This window comes from Ruditapes philippinarum, unplaced genomic scaffold (genome assembly GCF_026571515.1).
Source record: "Ruditapes philippinarum isolate M1 unplaced genomic scaffold, ASM2657151v2 ctg8892_1_1_1_1, whole genome shotgun sequence".
Lineage (NCBI taxonomy): Eukaryota > Metazoa > Mollusca > Bivalvia > Venerida > Veneridae > Ruditapes > Ruditapes philippinarum.
This window is the reverse complement of record NW_026859634.1, coordinates 9,440-37,198: the sequence shown is the minus strand read 5'-3', so window position 1 is coordinate 37,198 and position 27,759 is coordinate 9,440. Positions and strand designations below refer to the sequence as shown.

The 27,759-nt window shown below is 33.3% G+C and overlaps 2 protein-coding genes across 2 annotated transcripts; one reads left to right on the top strand and one right to left on the bottom strand.

Annotated features, from left to right (window-relative positions):
• Positions 1-624: 624 nt before the first annotated feature.
• Positions 625-25,260, top strand: LOC132757308 (delta-like protein 4). The gene is made up of 6 exons (XM_060748556.1): positions 625-704; positions 10,500-10,675; positions 11,240-11,372; positions 14,868-15,019; positions 24,608-24,640; positions 25,149-25,260. Exons 1-6 carry the CDS (start codon positions 657-659, stop codon positions 25,258-25,260), a joined length of 654 nt encoding a protein of 217 aa, XP_060604539.1. The 5' UTR covers positions 625-656.
• On the bottom strand, positions 22,181-27,496 carry LOC132757306 (delta-like protein D). The gene is made up of 2 exons (XM_060748554.1): positions 27,036-27,496; positions 22,181-26,351 (listed from the first exon to the last, which is right to left on the bottom strand). The coding sequence occupies exons 1-2, from the start codon at positions 27,452-27,454 to the stop codon at positions 26,111-26,113; spliced, it is 660 nt and encodes a 219-aa protein (XP_060604537.1). The 5' UTR covers positions 27,455-27,496; the 3' UTR covers positions 22,181-26,110.
• Positions 27,497-27,759: the final 263 nt, after the last annotated feature.

The window sequence follows — 27,759 nt, the reverse complement described above, 5'->3', positions numbered from 1 at the left end:
TCTAATGATATCTAAAAAGTAGGATTTTGTACATGCTCTTTTTTCATTGAATTATTAGTCCCTCATATAGTTTCGTATATCTGTTATAGATACAGTTAACGTTTTAAGTACTTACTGCTTTAAGTAATCCCAAAATTTAATTGGTGAAATAATTTGAATTCACGTCTATTAAAGCCTTTAAATATGATAAATAGAAGTCATCGTTATTGCGTTTTTGTCCTACGCAGAGTGCGCATGCACGAAATGCAACATAAGTTACTATGGAAAAATCGTACTGTTAAAAGGTCTGTAAAATATAATTAGATAAATGATTATATAACTATATAAGTAGCAAAATGTAAACAAAGTAATATTTTGACTTCTGTACAATATACTGAATCATTACACATGTTTTTTATAGTGGGCTTTGCCAAAAAAGCAATAGAACCAATAGAAGCAAAAGATGGGTCAGGTTATTGGTCAGTAAGTGAAATTTTGGAAATTTTAACAGGACAATTAAAATAAAAGATCCTTTGAAACAAAATAAGGCATTTCTGGGACATGATGGGCCTTTAACTCCAGGAAAAAAAGTACAGTAATATTATTCCTAAGCATTTCTAGTATATAGAGTATATACTTAATATGTATGTCACCACTTAAAAAAGGATTGCTCTTCAATGATGTTATGGACTACTTTGTTCTCGTGTGTTATATTGCACATTCCTGTACGTATATTCTTTTATAGATTAACAGTACAAATAGATTAAAATTGTAAATAGTGTACACTACGAGGGTTGTCCCAAAATATCGTAGACAAAGTCTGTTACTCAATCAATTATAAAACAATAGAGTCGTCAAGCTATGGAAAAGTCAATACACCTTTTATGTGTGTCTATGCGAAATAAAATCAAAATACCTCCAAAAATGACCAAGTTATTAAAATTTAAAGAATGCTACCTATACATACCAGGCGCACGCCGTCATAAACGTCATGACGTTACAAGATTTAAAAAAATGTTTTTCAAAGTATTCTCCGTGTTTCTCGATCCACTGTAGGTGTCGGGCGACCCATTTATCATAACCATTTTCAAAATAGTCCTACTTTAATGTTCTCAACACTCGTCGAGTTTCCTTGCTTAGTACCCTGAAATTTTCGAACCTCAGGGTGACCTCGTAATTGTGATTTCACATAAGGAAACACTGCAAAGTCTAAGGGCGTATGGAAGTCTCTAAAAACCTATCACATCAAGTTCAAGCTGTGTCTCCTGAGATCTATGGCAAAGTGCATTATCTTGATAAAATATAATGTTCTCCATGTTGTCAGTTAATGCTGGACGCTTCTTGAACTGAACACAGTATTCAATGACATCGCGCTGCGCCGCATTTTCATCTGACGTCGCCATTTTGGAAATTTTCAAAATAGCATTGCTGTTACATAATTATTATGCTACAGATTTTTTTAAAGTAGCGTAACATAAACGTCTGTTGGTGATATGACGTAAAAATGAATGACGTCGTTCGACAGGAATGTATTTCCCATAATTATTATTATGCTGGAAGTTAAAGGCATGTTTTTAGGAAGCATGCTCGCAACACTAACTAATATTTTATCGTGCTCCGGGTATGTTGTACTGTTTAATATAAAACCCTGATAAAAAGCGTTACCTTATATATTGGCTATTTACTTTAAGAAGGTAAATTAACAAATGACCAAGGAAGATATCTGGTAAATTTTATTAAATTATGACGTCAGGTTGAAGAGAAAATAATGTAGTCTACGACATTTTGGGACAACCCTCGTAGTAAGCATTACTTTACTTGATTTAACTGATCATGAGCTATAAAGATAATAATATAATGAAAACGATCGAAAATGCTGATTTTGTTTGTTTTTGTTTGGATGGTTTCTAATGAGGCATATAAGTAAGTAAAGTAAATAAATATTTTATTGATGTGTCAAATGTAAACACAAAAATAATGAACAAGCAATACATTGATTAACACTAGTATACATCCGGCCAATGGGCCTATAAAACTCAATAAATCTGAAAACACGTGAACAACATAATAGGAATGTTTAGAAAGAATTAATAATCTATTCTAAATAGTTTAATTTCAAGAATGTACTGTATAAGAAATTCAATGTTGACCGTAAATATATTTGACAAATAAAAATCGAATGTCAAACATTTACAAGTTACATTCAAGATTAGTTGTCATTTGAATACGTTGAATTATTACGACAGATCTTTTCATAAACTATATGTTTCAACTGTTTAAAGACCTTTTAACAATACTATGGTTTATCGCAATATGACTGTAACATCGCGTAATATTAAACATGTTTATTTAAAAGTTCTGATTTCGTTTACGTGGTATGATTTTAAGTTCCGAGTACTTAACTTTAAACAATGCTAAAACGAAAACAATCATTAACATTTGTCAAAGTTCATCGATGGCTTAGCTAAAATTGAAATATATAGATAATTGAAAACGTCAATTTAATGCATTATATCTTTGAGTTAGTTCATAAAAGCCTTGCCTAACCATTTTAAGTCGATAATAACTCTAACATACAGTTACTGATACTGGTAATCCACCGACATAACTTCTCCTGTTTATACACGAATCGGTTATATACCGCAGCGCAATTGTGCAAGAAATGAACGTTAGTTTCTTTTTAGGTTGCGTTTAAGATATGATTCTTGCTCGAAGTTACTTTCAAATAGACTGCATGTTCTTGGTTTAGAAAATTGAGTAAATTTTACTGTCCACTCTGATTGATAATGATTTTCAATAGCCAATTAAAGATTATTAAATTCACTGGCATACAATTGTTAAAATTTTCTACCAGGCCTATTTTTGAAAATATATCCTTGATTTCACTTAATCAATTATTATGACAATAACGGTAATCCGTGTTAAATACGTGTTTTATGATTCTTTTTTCGTATATTATGATAACCCTGTTCCATATTCTTATCATGTTAAATCATCGTCTTTGATTTGTTGATATCCATCCAATGTTTCCCGAAATTAAAAGAATAGGTGCAAATCTTTACACTCCCATGTAGTGTCTAATAGCATGGTGCAGTACATAATGAAGCGATTGGTATTTTTTTTAAAACCCCAGACACCGGGACAATAGTCCATTATAGGCACAACACATGCATTATGAAGTTTTTTGAATGTTTTACAACCAAAATCTTTCATTTCTCGCATTTTTGCATTTATTTTATCGAGAGCTCGAGCAAGCAATTCCGCATTTATGGTGACAACATGGTTAGTGCAAAAGGTTCCACCAAGATACTTGTAGCTGTCAACAAGCTGTAGTACGTTTCAACCAACTCTAAATTAAAATTAAGTACGTGTTGATCGTCCTTTTCAGAAGAAGTGAACTCATTTGGACTTCTCACCACCGTCTACACCAATCACGAACTTTGACCAGAAAACCGTAAAAGGTCTTACCCAGATTTTGCGAAACATACTTTATCATCGGCATCAAGTTACATTGAAAGCTTCCTTTCATTTATGTTAAATCCAAGGTCAAGGTCATTGATCTCCTTTATAAGATTATTTCCGAAAATGGAGTATAATGTCGGTGAAGCCGAATCATTCTGCTTTACTCCGGATCCAGTTGTATATATGAACCAGTCTTTCCACTTATTATTTAGACGCACACTTGCAGTAGATCTCTGATAAATACTATTAATTGTTGTGTACATTTTCCCGTCAATGCCATTTAGTAGCACTTTGTATAATAACATGTCAATGTCTATAAAATAAAACAACATTGCGTTAGTCGATGAAGTCTGAAAATACTTCATTATTGTTGCGAATTATACCGCATAACGAAAAGATATGGTCCTCACAAGATCGATTTCGTCTAAACCCGTTTACTCATCTTCCATTAAGTCATTTTCATCAGGATATTTTGTCAACCGTTTATTAACTAGACCAGTTTAGAGTTTACTAACGCATGACAATAAACTGACTCCTCTATAATGTAATCTGACATTGGGTCTTTCAAAATGGGATATATAATTGATTTCCTTCATCTAGATGGTATTATGCCGGTATCAAATATCAACAGAAAAAGTTCTTTCAAGATTGCAATTAGACCTTGACATTTCATTTCAAAATATGGAATCTCATCGTTACCGCATGCTGAACGGGATTAAGCTTTCATAACAACTTCACTGATTTCCGTCTAAGTAATATTTCCGTTAAGTGTGACATTTTACTGTATAATGGATCACTAATATTATATTGACTTCCCTCATGTGCTAGGGGGCGTGAGGGATATTGCACTTATTCATTATCCCTATGTACAGACTCAATCAAACCGAGTCTGCAATTCTTATTTAATTTTGTTGTGATTTATTCCACCAGGGATCACATTGTTTCCAGATTTTCTGTATTCTAGCCTTATTATAATGCTCACGTTTGAAATCACTATTCGTGCTATTATAAACATTTATAAACATTCAAAGTCACATTTCCATCTATTCAGAATTTCTCTTTCATCACGTGTATCTTGGCCGTCCTCATTAATAATTCCAATGGGATCGATTTGCTGCTTTTTGGGCCTAGTTTTTTTCCCCCAGATTTCGTAAGGATTGTTTCAATTTTCTCCGACTTTGTCCGTTCAGCCTGACTTAATGATAAATCAAACGTGCCTCTTGCTGTAATATATTCACGACGAAATGTAGATTTTACACGTCATGTGCCGTTACAATGCAGAAATTTATTCACATTCTTTTTGTTTTTGTAATTTCCATAGTTCTGAAAGCGTTTCATTCTAATATGTTTTTCGAATTTTCTGGCTCTTGTCTCGAATAATACAGTTTTGTTTATGATTTTTTCTGTATATTTCTTCAAATATCATACCACAAAAATGTTCATAAATGTTGTCCATGTAAAACTGTGTTTCCCGGAAGCTTTCAAATCTCGATATACAGTCAATAATTGCTATCATCCCTAAATTACTTTCCATAAAATCGTCCGTTATATTTCTTACTTTAAAGCGCGATCGCTTAATCTCCTGACCAGGGGACGACTGCTGACCCACATTTTCTGAATGCGCTGCGTAAAGTTGTGTGGTAATTACTGAGTGATCGGGTAACCTTGACCTTTCTCCAAGTAAACCATGTAATCTGCAATTATCTACTATTGACTGCATTGACAAGACATCAAACGAAAAAAAACACGCTAAATATTGATCATGTGGTACACAGATATAGTCCTCGACTGCTTTTCCGTGCCTTGAAACCGATGTCCAACCTATGTTATAGACAAGTTACCGTTGCGTCATCGTAGCTACTTCACATCGTCCATTTAGAATGCAAAATTTAGCATCATTCAAAAATTCAATTCATTCAATAAAGTTGTACCCATGTTGATTAATTGTCCTAACACGTGTCTTTGGTGATTGCTGTCTAAACCATTAACTATTTCCAATAATGATCCTATCCGAGCATTGGAATCAGCTACCAAAAGCATACCATCACTGTCACTATTTATGTATATTTGCGATAATAAATGTGCAAAGAATCTAGAAGCGTCACGACCACAGACTGAACATTCCGGTGGCAAATAGCATGAAAACACAATTAACTCAAGAATTTCTCTCCTACAATTCCATCAAACGATTTATCAATAACAGTTACTTCGTATTCATGATAAATCCATGATTTTACAAACAATCCAACGCCACTTGATAATTCTGACGCATTCACATGAATTTCTTGTCTATTGTAACCATTCAACGTATTTCCAGGCACTGACAATCCAATATTATTTTAAAGGTGCGATTCACAAACCGAAATAATGTCACTTTGTAGAAAATTTATTATACTTATTCTGAGATCATTGTTATCTTTTGTCCATCCACAAACGTTAATGTGAGTAAGCGGAATTGCGCTTGGCCAGGATATATCCTAAAATTCTGCGTTAGTATTTTGGACACGTCCATTTTCGGCACGAGTGTCGTTATCTCCAAGCAATCTCTCGTTTTCATGCTGTAGTTTCGATTTGATGCGTCCTCTAGCATCATCACGTAACGAGCGTCCTTGAGGCTGATAACGAATGGCTTCCTTGCATTAGTTTCAATAAGCCGTTCTATATGTGACTTTCGGAGGATGCGTTCGTTGAATGCCGCCTTTACTTGTTGATCTTGTTTATCATATTTTGCTACTACGTACTTGAACATGTTTGTATTCGGCACTGAATGTTGTTTAGGCTTATTTCTCAATAGCAGGACATTTTGGTCTAGCAATTCTACACTAAATTTTAAAATCGGTGGTCTTTCTTGCCGGTAGTCGAACTGCATTCGTTAAAATGACCTTTGATTTGACCTCTTCGCCTAATTAGTTCACTAGTTCCTTTGCTTTCTGTATTAAGTCCACGAACTCTGTGACCTGGATTCCTCTGACCTTGCATGTTCGATTTGGGTCACTGATTAAATAACATGTAATAAAAAAGAAATTTTGTGGATACATGTATGTTACATATTTCACACCAAAGCTATATGTACGGTCATGAAAATATTGCAATTTCCAAACTAACAGTGTGATGTTTATTCACCAAAATCAAACAGATTCTAAGCATCAGGTATATATTTCAACTGTAAATAAAATGCAAATATTATTTTTGTTATTGTTGAATCACCCTCAGGATATGTTACCTGCCTTTTAATTTTGTCTTTTGACAGCTTATCTGTGATATGTAGGTTTCATAACCTCTGATCCCCTTTCAAAATTCCATTTTATTTAGTTTCGCCCATTGTTTTCTTGTTGAGGGCACACGCGATTTGTTACTAGGGTACCATATGCCGCTTTTCATGGAATGACACGAATGTGTCACATACAAGGTTCCATGATAACCGCCATATGAACACATCTGCAAATGTTTCTAAATTCAAAATTTCACCATTTTCGTGTTTAAATGTTGAATTCTGCTTAAGCCAGTGCTAGGGAGCGTAGACGGTAGTTTGCACTTTATAGTACCGTCCATGAACAGGGTCAATTAAACCGAGCTTGCAACATTTTCAATTTTGTTGTTTTGGAATTTCTTTAGGAAATCTTATTTTCTCTATTCCTTTTTCCTGTTTACTATCGTTTAACAAGAAACTCTTGTAACCTTATATGTCGTGATGTTTGGTAAGGCCATTGTCAATCTTGATATTATATTTTAGAGCAGTTTTTGGTCGGTGGCCTCAGGGTGTAAACATTTTTGCATTTTTTACAACATTATCTAGCTTTTTTAATGAGATAACTGGTCACATCCTGAAAAAAAATTATTCATGTTCATTCTCATCATTTTATGTCTAGAACTTTCATTTCTGATAATGTATGGGTAGCTTGAGCCCCAATATCCATATCATTTAAAGGAACAGTACTACTTTCATGCTTTTTCAAATCAATATCCAGATAACTGACACTACAACAAACTTCATGAATTTCAAACTGGGTATTTTCAACAAGGCCAGTGATTCAGTGTACATCAAATATTGGTGACAGGGTTAACAGAAAATTTATCTGTGCAATTGTCTCCTTTGATTTCAGTTCCTCACAAACCATCTTGTATCTCACATTCACTTTCAAGTATTTGTGCGATCCATCAATCTGACTTTGTGGTCTTAAGAAAGTATAGATACAAAGCTCCCCAGTTTTCGACATGGTAGTAAAGTTAGCTTTGCACATGTCGTATGGACACATCAAGATTAAATGCTAAAATTTTCAGGAGTTGAGTCAAAGCCTAATGTTTGGCATGGATAGGACTTAAACCATTGAAATACATCAATACTCAGCTCTTCTGCCTCTAATTATTACTGTTTTAACGTACTGTTTGGCTACTTCACCTGTTAGACTTAAATATCACATTGCTTTCTACTTTGGACATTTTTAGTCTCATCAAACTGTAACGTGTAAAAATATTTGTTTTCTGTAATTTTTTTGGTCAGATGCCTTTGTCCTGCTCATACTGAAGTATAAACTTACGGCCCTTAAAAATTAAAGATTACCATAACAAAACCTAAATGTGTATCCATCATGTACAACCTTTAACACCCAAAAGATTTCAGCATTTGTTACAAGGTCTGTATGAGACACAGTGTTCAATTTCAATGTCCTTTCTACATTTCCATCACCTTAAAAAGTACTAGGCCTGTTCGTTTTTTAAATAATGAAGTGTTTCTGCAGTGGATCTAAGCTTGCCTTTGCTAACTGTGTATGTTTTCCTTTCTGCATGATATACCATTGCTTGATTATTGTATGGCCTTTCTAGACGTGTTATATTAGCGTGAATATTAATTGTTTATTGATGTTGCGTCCTGTGTTTACATCGCTTTTCTACTGTGTGGCCATTTACATCATTTTGTGTTAGCAAATAAACTTTGAATTTTATTAGTCCATGTGGCATGTTAGTCAGTATTATTTGACTTCAATAGAAACCCAGTTAATATCAAGCATGTTATGCAGAACAATGTACTGTGTATATCCTGTGACAATATGAATACATGTTTTTCCTTATGTATCATTTTTGTGTTTAAAAGGTACATTTATCGTTTGACATACCCAGTACATTGTGTGCAATAAGCTTAGAGCAAGAGACAATTAATACCGTTATTGGTTTGAGTTTTAGCGAAATTGAAAACACTGTTTGGAAAGATATTGCTTCTAATAAAAGATCAATGTTAGGATGATTTAATAAAGTATTATCATTATAAAAGTCATTTAAAAGTGGTGTTCATTTAAACGGGAACTGGAATCGCACACAACATAGAATCGCTCAACATGCTCAGTTTTGTCTTCATAATTTATTCATTGTTTACAACCAATGAGAATTTCCTGTATCCCACAAGATATATCCTTTTGACTCTCTTGTAATATCTTGTAATATCTACTCTTAATTATTGTGCGGAGGTATGGGGTCACGCTTGGGCAGATATTGAGATGGTACTTACGAAAGTTTGTAGGAGGAATCTATGCGTAATACGCTCCAGAAACGTAGATGCTCTGTACGGCGAAATAGGGAGGACACCAATGAATGCGTATCGAAAAATTATATTGATAAAATACTGGTTAACTTAATTACTTTAGATAATCAATCACTACTTTTTAAAGCTAATAATATGTTATTTAGATAGACTGAATTAGGAAATACATGTAATGGTAATAACTGGGCTGCTAAGATTAAAGAAATACTTTATAATTACGGTTTAATGTATTTATGGCAAAACCAATGTAACATTAAAATTAACGTAAATATGATTAAGCAACGGAAATCAGATGTATATTATCAACGATGGTGACTCTCCTTGTCTCGAAACGTATTGTTTATTTACACATGAATGTAAATTAACAAGTTATCTCGACTTTATACAGGAAGCAAAATTCAGAATATCTTTAACGAAATTTCGTACATCTTCACATAATTTGACAATAGAACGCGGACGCTACATTAATATTCCTAGGACGGAGATAATTTGTTTAAATTGTAATTCTAATATGATCGAAAATGAATATCATGTTTTATTTATATGTTCAAAATTTAGAGAACTACGTAGAAAATATTTCAAACGTTATTATTATACCTGGCCTACCTTACAAAAATTCAAAAACTTGTTGAGTGAAACTATCCGGAAAGTTATTCAGAAATTATGAATATATGTAAATTTATAAATTATGCTAATCTAATGAGAAACTAACAAATATTCATCAATATAAATAAGCTCTTCAGAAAAACCTTTGACAATAACTATTGTATAAACATATGTAAAACCCATACATTTCATTGTATTTCATATATTGTTTGCTATAAATATGTTACATGTTTTATGCAATAATTTTATTGAATTGAATTGAATTTTACTGACAGGAAATTTGCCAGAAGAATTCAAATAACTTGCTGCATGTCACCACCATGAAGCACCCTCCAAGTCTAGACTTCCTTATATAATATCAAATAGACAGTCTACAACATAATTATTGATATGAAAGTACAGAATAAATAATAAAAATTATGAGGATGAAAGTACACAATAAATGACAAAAATGAAATAACACAAGATGACATAAAACAATGTATTAACGTTTTTAAAATTCTTTTTTTTTTCAGAAAATTATGGATAGTAGGGCTTTTTTCACAATAAAACGTGGAAAAGTAGGGAGGTCAACAAAAAATTAGGGAAAAGTAGGAAAAAAAAGGAAAAAGTAGGGCCCAGCCTACATACTTCCTCCCACAAAACATTTTACACTGCGTTTAGGTTTCATTATATTTTCTAGTGAACAGTTTATTTTACATGCAAACTTACTAATTATATTATATACAATAACTCACTGAGTAATAACTTTTGTTTAAAATAACGAGACCACCAATCGAGACCACCAATAACGTTCACTATCCTGTAAGCGAAGTAAATTTACATGAAAACATAGAAATAATATTTACAAGTTAACCTTTTTTACTTCGGCCTAGTATCTTTTTTAAAGCCATTTCTTGTTTCTTTTTGCTTGCAGACAATACAATTTGGCGGGACAGTGGAAATTTATCTAAACTCGTTTGTTAACAGTGGTGGACTTGGAAATAATGGTATATGTTGCGACTCAGCCTTATACTTCAGCAGGGACATGCACTTTTTATGCGACCCCGGTTGTGATCATTTATTTATAGTGTGCTTAGATGACCGCAATGGGTATGTTATATTAATTTAGCTCTAGAAGAAATTGAAATTTAAGTTGTGGCCCCTGAAGATTACAAGTAAACTTTTTAAAGATAACGGACTCTTATGGAATTCAATATGAATCATTTTTTCATTGCTTTTTGTAGAAAACATGTAAAACATCTATCTTTTTCAAATTCTAGAAAAATATTTATAGAGCTAACCCAGTTTTGTAGTGCTACACGTTTCTACTTTTTATTTGCCACTCGATATTGATGTTGCCAATCTATGATCTGTAGTTTATGAGACTATTAGTTATTTCTTTATTTACTTAAGTAAAAGTTCTCCACTACAGTACGTTTAACCACAATTCATATACCAAAAATTTACTTTCCACCATTCTTTTTTTTAGTCAAGACTTTTAATCACATGTTAACAATTAAATCTTCCTTGATAAATTTTCCCACTGATTTTAACGTCACAAATTTTTCTGTTAAATTCTTCAAAATCTTTCATATGTAATCCATCATAATAACTTCATTTAATAAATTATCTATTTTCTTTATTTTTTTTGCCATTTCAAATTTGACGTCACAGACCATCTAGCACGTCAACATGCCAGTATGGCTCTATTCGAACAGGTAATATAAATGATAACAACACGATCACGTTTGGCAGTAATATCGGTGGAATTGAAAACCCCATGTTCTTTCAATTCTCAAAATGGCCGGTAAGATATTTAAAATTTCTAGAGATAAGTACATAAATATATACATATATATATAGAGAGAGATATACAAAAAAGTGACTAGATCTAATTAAATAACCTTAAATGAAAAGATATTTAGGTAATTTATATGAATAAGACAAACACTCAAAGCGAGCTCTTTGATAGAAATTAAAGTACATTATGATTTCAACCCATCGGCGGCTGCACACTTTTAACTACACAATTTGTGTTTTCAATACATTTAGAACTTCCCACTTTCGACCGCACAATTCCAAGGGGTGGGGGGGGGGTCACGTGACTTTGTATAGTAATACCCACGAGAAAATGGCGGCTGCTGAGCCCCGGTAAGTACCTTATTATGTTAAATATAGGTGACAAACGTTTCTTAGATCAAAACAAAACCTAGCGTATCATATGCGCGGAAATTTTCTTCAAATGACAATACAAAGTGCATTATCCTACGTTTTCTGGTTTTTGAGAACATTGTTTGAATTGTGTGAAAATAGCACATTCAGCGATAGTTATCCACACGAAGTGGTATAATTTGTAATAAAAAAAAATGAAAATAAGCTTTTTTTGCACTTAAGACACCAAATCAATCATTTTATTTACATCTGTTATCGTAGAAGTCCATTTAAAATTGTGTTCGAAGGTTTGTATCCTACAAATGTTCTTTGCAAGTATATAGTAAGTAAAACGAACAATTTCTGGATAGTTAGTCGCAATAAAAAACAAAATAGTAAGTTTCACGCACAGTTTCCAATAGCATACATGTACATTAAAAGAAGTTAAAGGTCATGTGTAAAGAGACAGTAAATACTTATTTCAATTATTCAAGATCAAATATTACACTTTTGTCTATAGGACGAATGCTTAATTGATGTTTTTATAATATATCAAATGAAATTGTGATGGGGTTTGATATCACACGGTTCAGTGTTATTTTTCTTTTGCGATAGTAGTTCTTTGACTTCTGCAGTTTCAGGTGTTTTTGGCCCTCAATTTAATGTAAAAAATGAACAAATATAATTGCTTGCTATTTGGTATGGTGATGTTTATAAACTGAATGCTGATGTTTTATATGGCGGTATTTGTTAAATTTAGTCACTATGTTACTTAATTTATGAAAATATATTTAAGAATTTGCAAGAAAAAATAACTTTTACAAAACAACAAAAAAGAAAACAAACAACAACACAACAACAACAACAACAAAACAATGATACAGTGATTCAAGTTATGATTAAAGGCTCATTGTGCCTTAGAAATCCATATTGTTTTAATTCTTTAGAAATGACAAACATGTGTTTGATAATATTTCAATAATGGATAAAACGCATGATAGTATTTTATTACAACTGAAAAAGGTAGCGCTGATGTGTCGTTAAGGTAGCAAAATGTAAACAAAGTTTAGTATTTTGACCTTCCATACAAAATACTTATTCACTAAAGGTATACCAATTGCCAACAGAACTTAAGATGTTTCTAAGATAGTTTAAGTATCTAGCAAATGAGTATGTTTTCGGAAACTGTAACAAGATACCAAAATTAAGTCCTTTGATCGATTGCCGTCTGCCATGCCTTTGCAGTCTGCTAGCCCTGTATTGTCTTAAATCCCGTCTACTGTCATACGCACTGAGTAATCTGCTCGTCCTATGCCGTTTCTTAATTCTGATATTTTTGATGACATGGAGACTTCACGGCGTCGACAAGCTGTATTCACGGCGATCATGGCGTTGCTACAGAGCTTCCACGCGGTTATAATGCTTTCTTAAGGCGTTTTAATTGGCGACTGTCTGCGTTCGGACAGCGCTTCTACTGCGTTCTGTGCGCTCCACTGCGCTTTCACGGCGTTACACGGCGCTCGCACTGCGCTGAAATCGTGCTTCATATACCAGCGATAACTCATTCTGAATAGTCGTGTACCTACTGCAACTGCATGCAAACAAGCAATATTCCAGCCTGCTGCCGGTCACCAGCCATGGTTTAAAGGACATTTACTTGCAAAGACGTTTTATATATACAGTGGAAACCCTCTATTAAGACCACCAAAAGGACTGTACTAAAGCGATGTTAATTGCGGATGGTCATAATGATGGCTATAATTATAAAGGCATATATATTTCATGACCAATCTATTTGAATTTTTATGTATAAATATGTTTAAACAATTATATTATAACCTCCGAATATTACTATAAACTGATGTTATGATGTTTTATCCTGATTAGAACGTAAGTCTGAAGGTATTAAACATTAAAGAGTAAATTTCCATAGGTCTTGTCAATTTTCAGTTCTCAATTTCATTTACATAATACACGTATTAATTAAAAATCAATTCTTCACAAACAATGTGCAGAAAATAACATTAAACCACTCTGAAAGTTTGTTTTCTCATCTTTATACAATTTTTCAATCATGACAATTTTAACACCTTGTTTAATCAAATGTCATGCTTTAGAGAATTCAAGCAGATAAATAACAATTTGTTAGTCTTACGGTCACATTTTTGACTTGCATTGGTAGTTTGTGACGTATTGACTGGAATAACAGTGGTCTCAATATTGGGTTTAGATAAATGAAAAAATGAATTGGAGCTGAAACTGGTGGTCTTAAAAGTAGATTAGTGGTTCGACTTAATTGTCGACTGTGCAAATATCAACATAAAAAACAGACATTTATGTTCTTTTAAAAATAAAATTGGTCTAAATTGATTGGTGCTCTTAATTCTAGAGTGGTTTTAAGTAGGGATTCTACTGTAATATATTCTGCAACTGTGCTGTAAAGTCACAGTAAGAGCGTTTTAGAAAAATAAAGATTTTTAAAAGCATCGTACACACACAGTTTAAGCGCGGTAAAAACGCCGCAAATCTCCGTACAAACACCGTGGCTAACCATGGCGTTCATGCTGCAATCCTTCGGCGCTTTCATGGCGCTTCTGTTGCGTTGTAGGAGATGCTACTGAGTCGCTAAGGCGTCCTCACTGCGATTCCACAGCGCTCTTATATGAACGCCGAGTGACGGCGTTTGTTTTGAGCATGCTCATAATGGGCGCCGTCGGTCGGCGTTCTATGCGATGCCACTGCGTTACTTCGGCGATGTTTGCGATTTTACTGCGCTCACCTCGGCGTTCTGAATTTTCTTTGGACGCCATGAGAACGCCGCTCTAGTGTGACAGGGGTTTTACATTTCAAAATCTCTGAGTATGTAACATGTCGAAATTATACGACGATATCTTTTGTCGTAAGAGACATATTGCAAATCAAACAAGACATTCTCTTTTATTTACATAATCAAGAAGTATTCCGAAAATGATAATTGTACATTCGGATTAAAATCGGACCTTGCAACATCGACTACTAAACTTTTGTAATCTAAATTAAGTGTCGAAATTTCCCGATGTTACTATAATTTTTTTCGGGTATTTTTTAACAATTGTAATATATCTAAAATGCATTTTATATTGAATTAAGTTATGATCTTTTTATTTACAAGGGATCAATGAAACTGAAGGTTCGGGTAGAAGATAATGATGATAAGAAACAAAACGATTTTGTAAGTTTCCACCAGACTTTGATAGAGCAAACACCAGCAAATTCCAGATCAACCGCTGAAGAGAAAACTGTATCAATAAATAATCGTACGAGGTAAAATTTTCATTTCTATGCAACAACGTTAATGTGAAATAAAGTTCATAAAACTAACATTTTTAGCAGTCATTTATTCAATTGTACATGTGTTAACATTTTTACAAAACGACAAAAAATAACGTAAAGGTTAACGCATACATTATGACAAATGAAACTATTGATACATATGTGATGACATACAAAGCTTACGTTAGATACGTGGTGATGGTAAAATACACTTGGTGACAGATTATAATAAGGTAGACTCGTAGGGAAAAGACCTATAAATACAAATACTTACGCTCGGGTACAAAGACACGTGATGTGACAGACTACTTAGGCAGACATGTAGGGACATAGAAAAGCTAAATAGACATGTGATGATATGGCATATTATAAAAATAACACATGTACGGAAAATTATGTTTTAGTAGATTTTTGAGGCTTAGGATTGTGCTAGGAGCAGCGTTGGAAAATTGATATCTCGCTCGGCATTCGGTCTTGCGAGATATAAATTTTCATACCATGCAAATAGCATAATACATGGTATCAGAAAGCTGCTACAACATAATTATCATTTTATTGTATACCTACACGTAATAAAACAAAAATATTTTCAATATACTTAACTTCTATTAGTTATTTCAGGAACTGAAATAAAGCTGTCAAGATCTAAAATTCATAAATGACGGATGAATACGTAATTTTCGAAAATGGACCACGCTTTCAATATGTTTGGTTCCCGTCTCCAAATGTTTCGAAATTCTAAGCTAAGATATGAACCAACGAAATAACCTTCACAGATGTCCAATGAACACATCACCATCAAATGTAATAAGTTATATAATGTCATGTTTGATGCCATGGTGTCCAGTCAATATTCCAACACTGACTGGTACCCGGAACTGACTGTTACCCAACACTGACTGGTACCCACAACGCATTAGGACACACAACTGACTGGTACCCAACACTGACTGTTCTGACTAGGATATAACACTGATTAGTACCCAACACTAATTGTTACCCAACACCAATCTCCAAACAGTGATCTCCTCTTCATTCTTCTTTACAGTACTATAGGTAATATGACGACATTTTTGCTTTACTAGTGAAGACCTCGGATACCCATTCGTGCCTTTATTCAGGCATGAACGGCACCTGAGTAGAATCATCGACGTTCTGTCAGAGACTTGGATAGCTACCCCACATGATTGAATCCAAAATCCACGGCAGGATTCTAACCCATAACAGTGAGGGTCAAGAGTTGGAAGTCAATGGCTTTAACCAACCAGCCACAGACATCCCTATCTATCCATTAAAATATACATTTAAATTTAAGACAGACAACTTTGAATACAACAATTTATATAGCAAGATGACTGTTTCATTCCACATGGTTCTTAAACCTAACATTTTGTAATATGGTGAATTTTTGAACAAAGTTAAAGGCACCAACAAGCTTTGTAAAACAGAAAAAATGAGCTGCGCCACGACAAAACCAACGTAATGCGTTTGCGACCAGCATGGATCCAGACAGGCCTGTGCATCCGCACAGTCTGATCAGGATCCATGCTGTTCGCTATCAGCATCCGTTCCATTTAGTTTAGTGATAAGATTAGATTTATAGATAACTTTATTTTCCTTGTTTTTCCGCCTTTTTAACTTTTTTCAAAATCAATTCACTGCTTTGTCCAAAACGCAATTCAAATATCTATATATACAAGTACACTATTTTTTAATTTGTTATCTGTTGTTGCTATTGTTGTTTTATCTATTCACTTTCAAAATGTTTATTTGCGCTTCACTTTTTCACTTTACCACAAGTGTTACAGTTCAATTACACAAGCCTTTTTTTTAGTGTCCACATATTAAACAATTCAAATGAAAAATAATTCATTTGTTATTTAATCGTAATTAAAATGTTTTATTTCATGAATGTTTATAATAATGTTTTACACTGTTTCAACATTCGTGTTTTACTTTTGCGCACAACTCAGCTAAGATAAAAACATTTGAGACTTATTTTTAAAAATAAAAATAAAGAAAAAAACTCCGAAAAGAATTTCTGCTAATGTCACTGTAACATGTTGATAGAAATATCATTTCACATCTTGTTTACACGTGTTCGTTATAAGTCATGTTACGTACATGTGTGATTTTAAGTTGCAACATTCAGAAGTTTATTGTTTTGATTGATCATTCAAGGTTAAAATAAAAGTATATTCACCTCATTATGCTTTGTGACCTGCATTTCAATTAAAAGACAATTAAATACGAATGATGTGGATGCACATTCGTAACTATTCGGCCATATTCGTCATTTCTTCGGTAAAATTAACCTTTATCCGAACGAGGTATAGGAGTGTATCAAAGAGTAAATGGTATTTTTTGTCTGAAACAGCTGTTCTTATGTACGGAAGGGCATTAGTGCCAGGTGCATGTTTTTATTAACTCGAAATTTCGAGTAACTAACTCGAAATTTCGACTTACTTATCTCGAAATTTCGAGTTACTAACTCGAAATTTCGACTTACTAACTCGAAATTTCGACTTATTAACTCGAAATTTCGACTTATTAACTCGAAATTTCGACATACTAACTCGAAATTTCGAGTTACTTATCTCGAAATTTCGACTTAGTAACTCGAAATTTCGACATAGTAACTCGAAATTTCGACTTACATTGCACGACTTTCATTGGTTGCCGGTGAAAGCAAGGATTGAATTCAAGATACTTTCTTTCGTGTGTAGCTGTTGCACATTGACAGATCACCTTTAACATTTATTTAACAGAACAATTTAATAGGGTCAAATTGTCCACACATACTGAACATATCCTTCGCTTTTTTGTGGAGGCGGGGGGGGTGTAAAATCGCAATTTCCACATTTCCGTGTTAACCAGATGTTTCTTAAGCACACATACAACCATCATGTGGAGAAAACCCACCCTATTGTAAACTGTGCAATATCATGTGTTAAATAAGATTTAAATGGCGTGTATACGCCAGTTAGTCTGTCACGTTTCTTTATACTAATAATGTTTTTGTAACATTATTCATTATTTACTAATACTTTGATTTATATTGTGTTGATAAAAGTTGATAAAAGTGGAACTTGTTGTTATTTAGTGTCCAACTTTATTTGTCATCCAATGAAAACGCTGTATTTCTTAAAAATTCTGTGCGTTAATTTTCATAGAAGAAAGAAAGTCGATACTATGTATATGTTAGTGTTCATCCGTGCTGTTCTACAGAAATTAGAAACTTCGACGGGAGCGATAGCGACAGGAGAATGTTTCTAATTTCTGTAGAACAGCTAAGGGTGAACACTAACATATTTAGTGTCAAGCTTAATTTGGCCCTAGATTACGTCACTACGCGGTACTATGAAGCACTATGAAAAATAGAAGGCGACTATGAACGGATTTCAATATAGTATCGACTTTTTTTCTTCTATGAAAATTAACACACATAATTTTTAAGAAATACAGCGTTTTCATTGGATGACAAATAAAGCTGAACACTAAAATGAATTCCGTTCATAGTCGCCTGTACTTCATAGAACCGCGTAGTGACGTAATAAAGTGGATAATAATGAGGCCAAATAAAGTTTGACACTAAGTATGTTAGTACTCATCCGTAGCTGTTCTACAGAAATTAGAAACATTCTCCTGTCGCTATCGCTCCCGTCGAAGTTTCTAATTTCTGTAGAACAGCACGGATGAACACTTACATATACATAAATGTTGGGAATAATATAAAGGCATCCGATTTTACAAGATATAGTCAGTCCAACAATTTTGACAAAGGCCTCAGGACGCCATGTATTTGGCCACGCTGCGATACTTCCCTCAGATGTCCCACACGTAAATTATAGGATCGTTTCATTCACAGGGATGAGAAGAATATGATTAGTGAAAAGATATGTTCGAACAGATGGGATACAATACAACGTCTGAAGAACGCCTGAACGTACAAATTAAAGGAAGCCTTGTGTTTTTTAGGTCGGGTGTGTACATGCCATTACTAAGATTAAGTTTCTCCATCTCCATCGTTCAACGGCACTCCCTACTATATCTTATATCATCTAACTAATAACTTTGGCCATTCTCGTAATGTTAATAAGTCGAAATTTCGAGTTACTAAGTCGAAATTTCGAGGTACTAAGTCGAAATTTCGAGATAAGTAACTCGAAATTTTGAGTTAGTATGTCGAAATTTCGAGTTAATAAGTCGAAATTTCGGGTTACTAAGTCGAAATTTCGAGTTAGTAACTCGAAATTTCGAGATAAGTAAGTCGAAATTTCGAGTTAGTAAGTCGAAATTTCGAGTTAGTACCTCGAAATTTCGAGTTAATAAAAAACATACACCTGGCACTAATGCTCTTCCGTACTTATGCCTTGAACTTGCAAGCATTTTAGATCAAAACAAAAAATGACTTTCATAAACGGAGATTATTATGGTGGCTGATTTGTGCCATTCGGGTTTCGCCCCCCCCCCGCCCTATTTAACTTGTTAATTCTCGAACTTTCTCTTGGCGTGTCGCGTGGCAAAAACACGCTAATACGCGGGTGCGCGGGACGAAGTTTTATTTTATTAAACTTTGCCCCGTGCCCCAGTTAATAAGTGTGTTTTCGCGCTCCGCTTCCCCGCCATTTTGATTTTTAAATTCTCGACTTTTCGCTTAGCGGGGTCGCGAAAACACGAATGGCACAAATCAGCCACCATTGCTTATTGCTGTACGGTGATTAAATAAGACGTTCTTTTATTTACAAACAAAAGGCAAGATGATATTTAAGTTCCTGTTGTGAACAGTTGAATACTGCTAAAGCACTACACTTAGCAAATTCATATATGTGTGCATGTAAATGTGTCTTATAATGTGAGTCAATTTGACTTATCATGCTGAAATGTTCAATAAATACAGTGAGAGACATAGTTGATATTCCATTTATTTTATAATATAGCTAAATACAAATAAACACACATACCCAATACATATGATGGGGTGTAAAAAGTAAACGATGCTAACATTTAACATCTGTGATCCATACTCTAAATCACGTATGCCTATCTTGATTTTAAAGATCCTGTATGTTGTAATTAAGGATGTAACAACACAATTTTTTATGCATATAATTATTATCTGAAACAATTTCTAAACATCCAAGAAAATCTTGAATATGTACTAGAAATGTTTATCCGCGTTGTTAGTAACCGTTGAAATATATGCATTCATTTCTTATGGAAAAAATTGGTTAAAATAGAAAAATACAGAATCCCTAAAGAAAGCCCAACACGGCAAAATTGAAAATGTTGCAGGCTCGGTTTGATTGAGCCTGTTCATGGACGGTACTGGAAAGTGCTGGTTAAGACTTTATCGAAAATAAATTTCTAATTACCTCCCTTTATTTACATGAAATGTAGTTCGGTAATATCTTTACAAATAATGCTTTTTGGAACTAACAATATTGATAAATCTTCACTTGAGCATCATATTTAGGATATAAAACCATAAAAGGCTGAGTTACAGGGTCTTCAATATCGACATAGCAGTTTGATTTATCGTTGTACACTTAATTTTGGGGTAGATTGTAATTTAAAAAATCTTGGCTCGTTACTGGGCGATGGTCTGTTGCATTCCGCCGGGAAGTTCGGGAAGACTGTTGTCACTAACAATGTGTTCTGTAATGGTAATCTCAGCGAGAATTATAACCAATACGATACGATGAGATTCAAACTACGGTTTTATCAATGCCTAAAGAGCAACATCTGATCGCAGTATCTACAGGATGTCTTACAAGCACAGGTCCAGAGTGCCAATAATCTTTCTGAACATTTATAAATAACATTGTTCAACGAATAAGAATATCACCAAAATCAATAGACTTAGATAACAGAAGCTATACGAGGTGAAATGAACCGCCTCATAAGTCATAAGAAGTTTTGGTGCAGTGCCAAATACCAACTCCTACGAATTTGCAAAATTGTCCAATAGTGAATAAATCTACCCCAATATTATGAAATAGATTGGGTTACATCCATGCGACAACGCTCCCTGGTTTTAATTAACAGTTAACAGTCAGGGTGGGCATGCGATATTAAAATAATTTTCGATGATACATTTATTTTGAGACATGGGCTTGTAACGCACTATCACTATGATCACATTTTTTGCCATATTGATCTAAATTTGTGTTTCTTATGAAATTCAATAAATGGAATATCATACCATGTTTCTCAACTGTATTTATTGACACATATGAGTCATTTCATACATGCACAATTATAGGATATGTTTAGTGTATAGATCCCTTACCATGGTAAATATCTTAAATATACTGATCTTTCAATCTTGGCAAAACCATTCATCATTTTAGAGAAGATTCAAAACCAAAATGTTTGACCTGACTGAATATCTAGAGTAGACCAGTTGACCATGTGGGTTGAACTGGTCGCATGTATAGAATCTGTTGTCGCCAGCAGGTTTAGAGATAAACAACTCTATGTCATCAGTACGGAAGAAGGACAGTCTGAAGAGAATTAATGCAGTCGGCTGCTCTAATTATAGTTTGATATTAAAATCCTCAAACATAAATGAACTGTTCTGAATTAAAGCCAGGTTCTTCTTCTCCTTCTGGAGCTTTGCCGTATATGGTGACTGTGCACAGACAGATGTGACGAACGCGCAAAATGATGCATGTAAAAAGGTTGAGTCAGTTACATTACTTAATTAATATAATACAAAACATTCATTTTTAATGTATATATCTTATTTATGTAAACATTTTGCTATTTACATGAAAAGTTATTGATTCAAAATGTATATACAGTTGCTGTCAGAAAAAAACTTTACTTGGGATCCTTCATGTTTACCGGGCAATCACTTTAACCGGACAAAATCTATTCTTGTCAAATGAGTCTTTATTTTTTGCTTCGATAAAAAATCACCCGGTCTGAATCGTACACACGCTTTCTATTTCAAAGTAAATAAACAACAAACCACTCTCAAGTAAATATTGTTGATTCAGATTCCTTTATTTACTAACATACCTTTGTTTACTAGTTTATTTCATGACCTGGTCATGCGCGGGGGGAATAATCTGTTCTGGAATGCCCGAATATTGAGGCCCTTAATGGTTATTTTAGATAGGATTTTAGTATTATTGCTTCTCAATGTTATCGCAGAAAGACAATCGTAAACATATTTAACATATTTTAATGATAAAAAGTAATTTTAAATTTTGTTCAAACAGTATACCGTTGTTGTCTTTTACAAAGAAATGCAAAAATAAAACACATATAAGGAAACGGGTATCGCCCATGGGAGGAAATTCTACATTAAATGTACATTTGTAAATAAAATAGAATTTATTGCTTTTGCAACATGCTACATGATGACCAAAAGGAAACTGTATGACTAAGAACAGAATTCCATTTGAATATCAAAATGTTTCATACTTTTAGGATTATGAAGAATCAATACGTTAATTGAGTTAATAGTGTTGATTTCAATTACACCCCTATATTGGCCTCTTCGAAACAAGCATGGCTTCCGAGTTTATTTTACTGACATACTTGGTTTTTCCGATATCTAAACATTGCCATTCAATAGTCGTAGTTTCCTTGCTGATTATTTAAAGATTAATTTCAATTCACGACTTCAAAATTTTTTGAAACACAATGTCCGGTAAATTGAGTTGTCTACACGTTTTTTACTGTTATAATGCCCTACTTTAAAGACACATTTCTACGGTCAAATGTTTAATTTCATGTTTGATAAAGGAACATTTACGTGTATTAAGAACCCAAAATTATTTGGGTAAAATTCCATTCTTTTTCATTATTTTAAATAAAAGTTACAGCTAAAAAACACCATATTTTGTCCGGTAATATGTAGGATCCCAGTATTATCATTTTATGTACAAAGATAACAGACCTTAATAATATAACATGAAATGATTGAATATCTAACACAAGTAAGAGATTTGACAATCTGATACATACAACAAGTGGCTTAGACAGTCTGATACAAGCGGAGGCTTAGAGAGTCTGATACAAACAAGAGTTTCAATAATCTGATAAAAGAAATCAGAGGTTTAGATAGTTTGATAAAACGACAGCTTTGATAATCTGACAAATACAAAGTCTTAGAAGTTTGGCAAAAGGGAGAGCTTTATAAATCATACAAATACGGAGATTTGAACAGTCTGACACTCGGGGAGCTTTGATAACCTGTCAACCTATAGAGGCTTAGACAGTTTGACAAGAGAGACCTAAGATAACCGGACAAATACAGAGACTTAGACAGTTTGACAATAGAGAGCTAAGATAGTCTGACCAATACAGAGGCTTAGACAATCTGACAAATGGAAGTTAATTGATAATCTGAAAAACACAGAGGCTTAGACAAAAGGAAGATAATTGATAATCTGTCAACAACAGAGGATAAGACAGTCTGACACAAAGGAGACCTTTGATAATATGACAAATACAGAGACAAAAGGAAGATAATTGATAATCTGACAAATACAGAAGCTTAGACAGGCTGACACAAGGGATAGCTTAAATATTCTGGTAAATGCAATCATAGGCTTAGACAGCCTACATATAAAAGAACACTGATAATGTGATCTATTATATGAGATCGTCATGTCATTGTATCTGTAACTGTAACGAAATAAGTTAGTAAGTAACTATCAATGCGTAATATGTTAAGATATAAAACTATGGATGTATATATAATGAATGAACATCAGCATGCATTCTGTAAAAAAGGTACTGTAATACACAATGAACACGTAAACAATTATTTTAAACATTTGATGAGAAACATAAAATAGGTGCCTAATTACCTAAAGAAAAATATAATACATGTTCAAATTGTAGTGTGAGGAATGTTTAATGGTCTGTGAAATACATATTTTGTATGAGAATATAAAAAGAAATGTAATATCCAATAAAATAAACCACATATTTTTATGAATTCTGGAAGAACGGAAACCTAAATGATAACACCTACCTACATTGAGAAACATTTAAGAACAATAAAGCACATAATAATGAGATTAGTGCGAGTTGAAGATATGCTATGTAGTACTTAAAATTTCAGATTAATTTCATAATTTCCCGATTTTCACATAAACTAAATCAAAGGCATGCACTGTCAAGGTTAAATATTTCAGACAAAACAATCATTAGTACTTTATAAAATTACAAAATCATTAATATGTTTTTGTAAAACAAATTGGCGGTAATGTATGTATAAAGTCATCTGTATCTTCATCTATACTGCAATGTGCACAAAATAAAAGTGTTTGTTGTTGTTGTTGTTGTTCTCGTCGTCGTTGAACATGATTTAGATAATTTAACATGTAGTTTAAACTAACCAAAAAGAATTCTGATTCTCAAATTTTATCATCATTATCATCATCATCGTAAATATATTAAAGCTTAACAAAGTCTGTTGATATGAAAATTAAAATAAAACAGGTTAAAATTAATCTTAATACGCATTATGAAACAATAAAGTTTTGTCCTTAAATGTATATTTACAAGTATTTACAAGTATATACAATTAAAAACGTTCAATTTTTTTATCTACAGATATAATAATGTACATTTAAAACTTAAAGAAAGGTAAGTTTCTACCTCTATATCAACCCTTAACCTGGTGTAGCCGCAAGTGACCTGTCTGACCAGGCTCCATGCTTTTGTTTGCTAAATTTCTGTAATTGTATTAACTTCAAACGGACTGTTCAAGACGCAAAGCAGATCAAATCAATTTCACAAATTAGGCCGTGTTTAATATCCGCCGCCGATGGAATCGGGAGGGGGATATTGTTTTGGCGTTGTCTTTCCGTCCGAATTTCGTTTCCGCGTTGGTTTGTTTTGTTTTTTAAACTTTTAACTTAAAAAGTTGTGTGGTGAGTTTTACATCAGTTCAGGTACTAGTTTCATGTAAGTCATTACGAAATCACAGCCAATGTTGTTGTTTTTATGACATGCTACTATGATGCCAGGAAACACATTTTTAGGCTAATCCATGGCACCAAACTTTTCAGTCAACCAAATACTTTTTAATCGTAAGTTTGTTAAATGGACTAAAATTTGGCTTTCATTTTTGAACTGTAATTTTATATTTAAGGGATATCAAGTTTGGATCAGCTACAAGATTTGAAGAGCTCGGTCGGGCCGTTTTGTCTGCCTCTAAGAATACTGTTGGCAAAGACAAATCACTTTCGGTTCCAGCAGTGTAAAGTTTAACGGTTTAATTGTTGACAAGCGATTTCATTTGATAAATTCAGCATGTACTAAATAATTCGTAAACAAGATAAATATATAAAAGCTCATGTATATTATTTTGACAACAGGTTCAGTTTTTACATACTAAAATGATTAATGACATGCTTATGTGTACATTTTATATGTACCAATTCTTAATGCTATTTGCTTATATATACGTGTATACGTATCGATCATTTATGACAGTTGCTTACATATACAGGTTCAGTTTTTCATACCAAAATGGTTAACGACATTTGCTAATATAAACATGTGTATGTACCAACTATTAATGATATTTTCTTATATATACATGTTGATGTACCAACTATTTATGATATTTTCTAATATAAACATGTTTATGTACCAATTGATAATGCCATTTCATTATATATACATGTATATGTACCATTTGATATTGGAATTTGATTATATAAACATGTATATGTACCAATTAATAATTATTTTTACTTATATATACATATATATGTACCAATTAAAATGGCTTTTACTTACATAAACATGTATATGTACCAATTAGTCATGACATATACATACATATACATGTATGTGTACCAATTCATTTTGGTATTTGATTATAGATACATGTATATTTACCAACTGATAATGACATTCATATATATATACATGTACCAATGTATCAATTATTCTTTACAATTGCTTTTATGTATATACGTGTACATTCACAAATTATCGGATCAAATGTGCACTTCTAAAATGTCTTGTTTTTTCGTTTATATCATAATTATTTTGTTTGATTGTGCATTTGATTGATTTTCTTTATTCATTTTTTTTTCGTTTTTGCTAAATTTGCTGAATTCTAATGGAAGTCCCCTCATTTATTTTGCTGTTTTCTGTGTCATCTGAGGCTAGCTTGTACTCTGTTGCTTCAACAAACGGAGATTCTGCGTCATCTGAGGCTAGCTTGTACTCCGTTGCGTCCACACACAGAGGTTGTGCGTCATATACAACGTTTGCATTACCAAATCGATTAAAATTCCTATCTCCTTGTGTAGGCCTGCTTTGTACAGATCCAAATGTCGCCCTGTAACAACAATACAGTAAAACAGCCTATTTTCTCAGAACATTTTCATATAATTATGATAATAAGGGTTTTGTTATTATAACACTTTGATGAACATGACAGTATAAATGCTATTTAAAGCTCAGTAATTTATATTACTGCTTAGATAAAATCAGATTTATAAGGCAGTGAAATATGCAGTAATTTACAGTAATTTCTGAAAAGATTAAATTTCATTGAGATTTAAACAATGCAAGGAATAACTGCTTTCTCGAACATCAAATTAGAATTCGGTAATGAAATAAAACAACAACATTGCTGCCAGAATATTATGTTGCCTTTTTATGCCTTATTTCTCATTTCATATTTTATTTATCTCGTGATTTTACATAAATTTAGTTCTGCAGTCACTGCAATTATTCATAATGGACAGTGAACTTGGCCAGTGTCAGATAGCATATCATGATGAAAGGTTGTCCGTACAAAATCTGCATTTTCTTTAAATCAACAGTTACCAACGATTAGGTACCTTTCCGGTAGGTCGTTGGACCCACCGAGGTGCCCGCTTGTGCCTGAAATGATGTACAAATGTGCACCTGAGGTCTTTTTCAAATTGTAAAGCTCGAAAGTCACCATATGACATTTACATTGTCGGCGTGACTTAAAATCAACAAACTAAATCCTTTGATTGCATTAACTTTATACCTGGATTTCCTGTTATGTTGTACGGTTCGTAAGATTACAAGAACAGCTACAAAAACAACTACAGCTGCTATCCCAATTGCGTACCAGGGAGTCTCTGCCGGATTAGCTTTTTCACATAATTTACCAGTAAATTCATCGGCGCATGCGCATTCAAACATCCCAATACCATCCATGCATGTTCCGCCATTTTGGCAACCATTACTTTCACATTCGTTTATATTTTCTTCGCACAAATCTCCGACGGTTCCATTTACACAACGGCAGTTAAAACCGCCATCGTGGTTTTCACACATTGACCCGTGCTTGCATGGAGAACTCGTGCACTCGTCGACGTCATTTTCGCACAAAGTACCAGTAAAGCCACTTGAACATTGGCATTGAAAGTCATTAATTAGGTCAGTGCATGTTCCATTGTTCATACAAGGAAGACTGGAGCACTCATCCTTGTTTGTCTCGCAAAAACGTCCTAAATAATAAACAATTCATAAATCTGCGTCAAAGTCAAGTACCGTAGTGTTATTGGCGTGTGTTGTATGATTGATACTTAAGTATTGGACCATCTTAAATACATGCATATGAAAGCCTAATAGTATCAAATAAAATATAAAAAGGCATAGTAAGTCGAATCAAAAGTCGTAATAATGCAAATCAGAAGTCGTTATATATCGTCAATTTAATACCATATAAGTACTATTAAAATGGCAAAGTAACGTAAGAAAGGAAG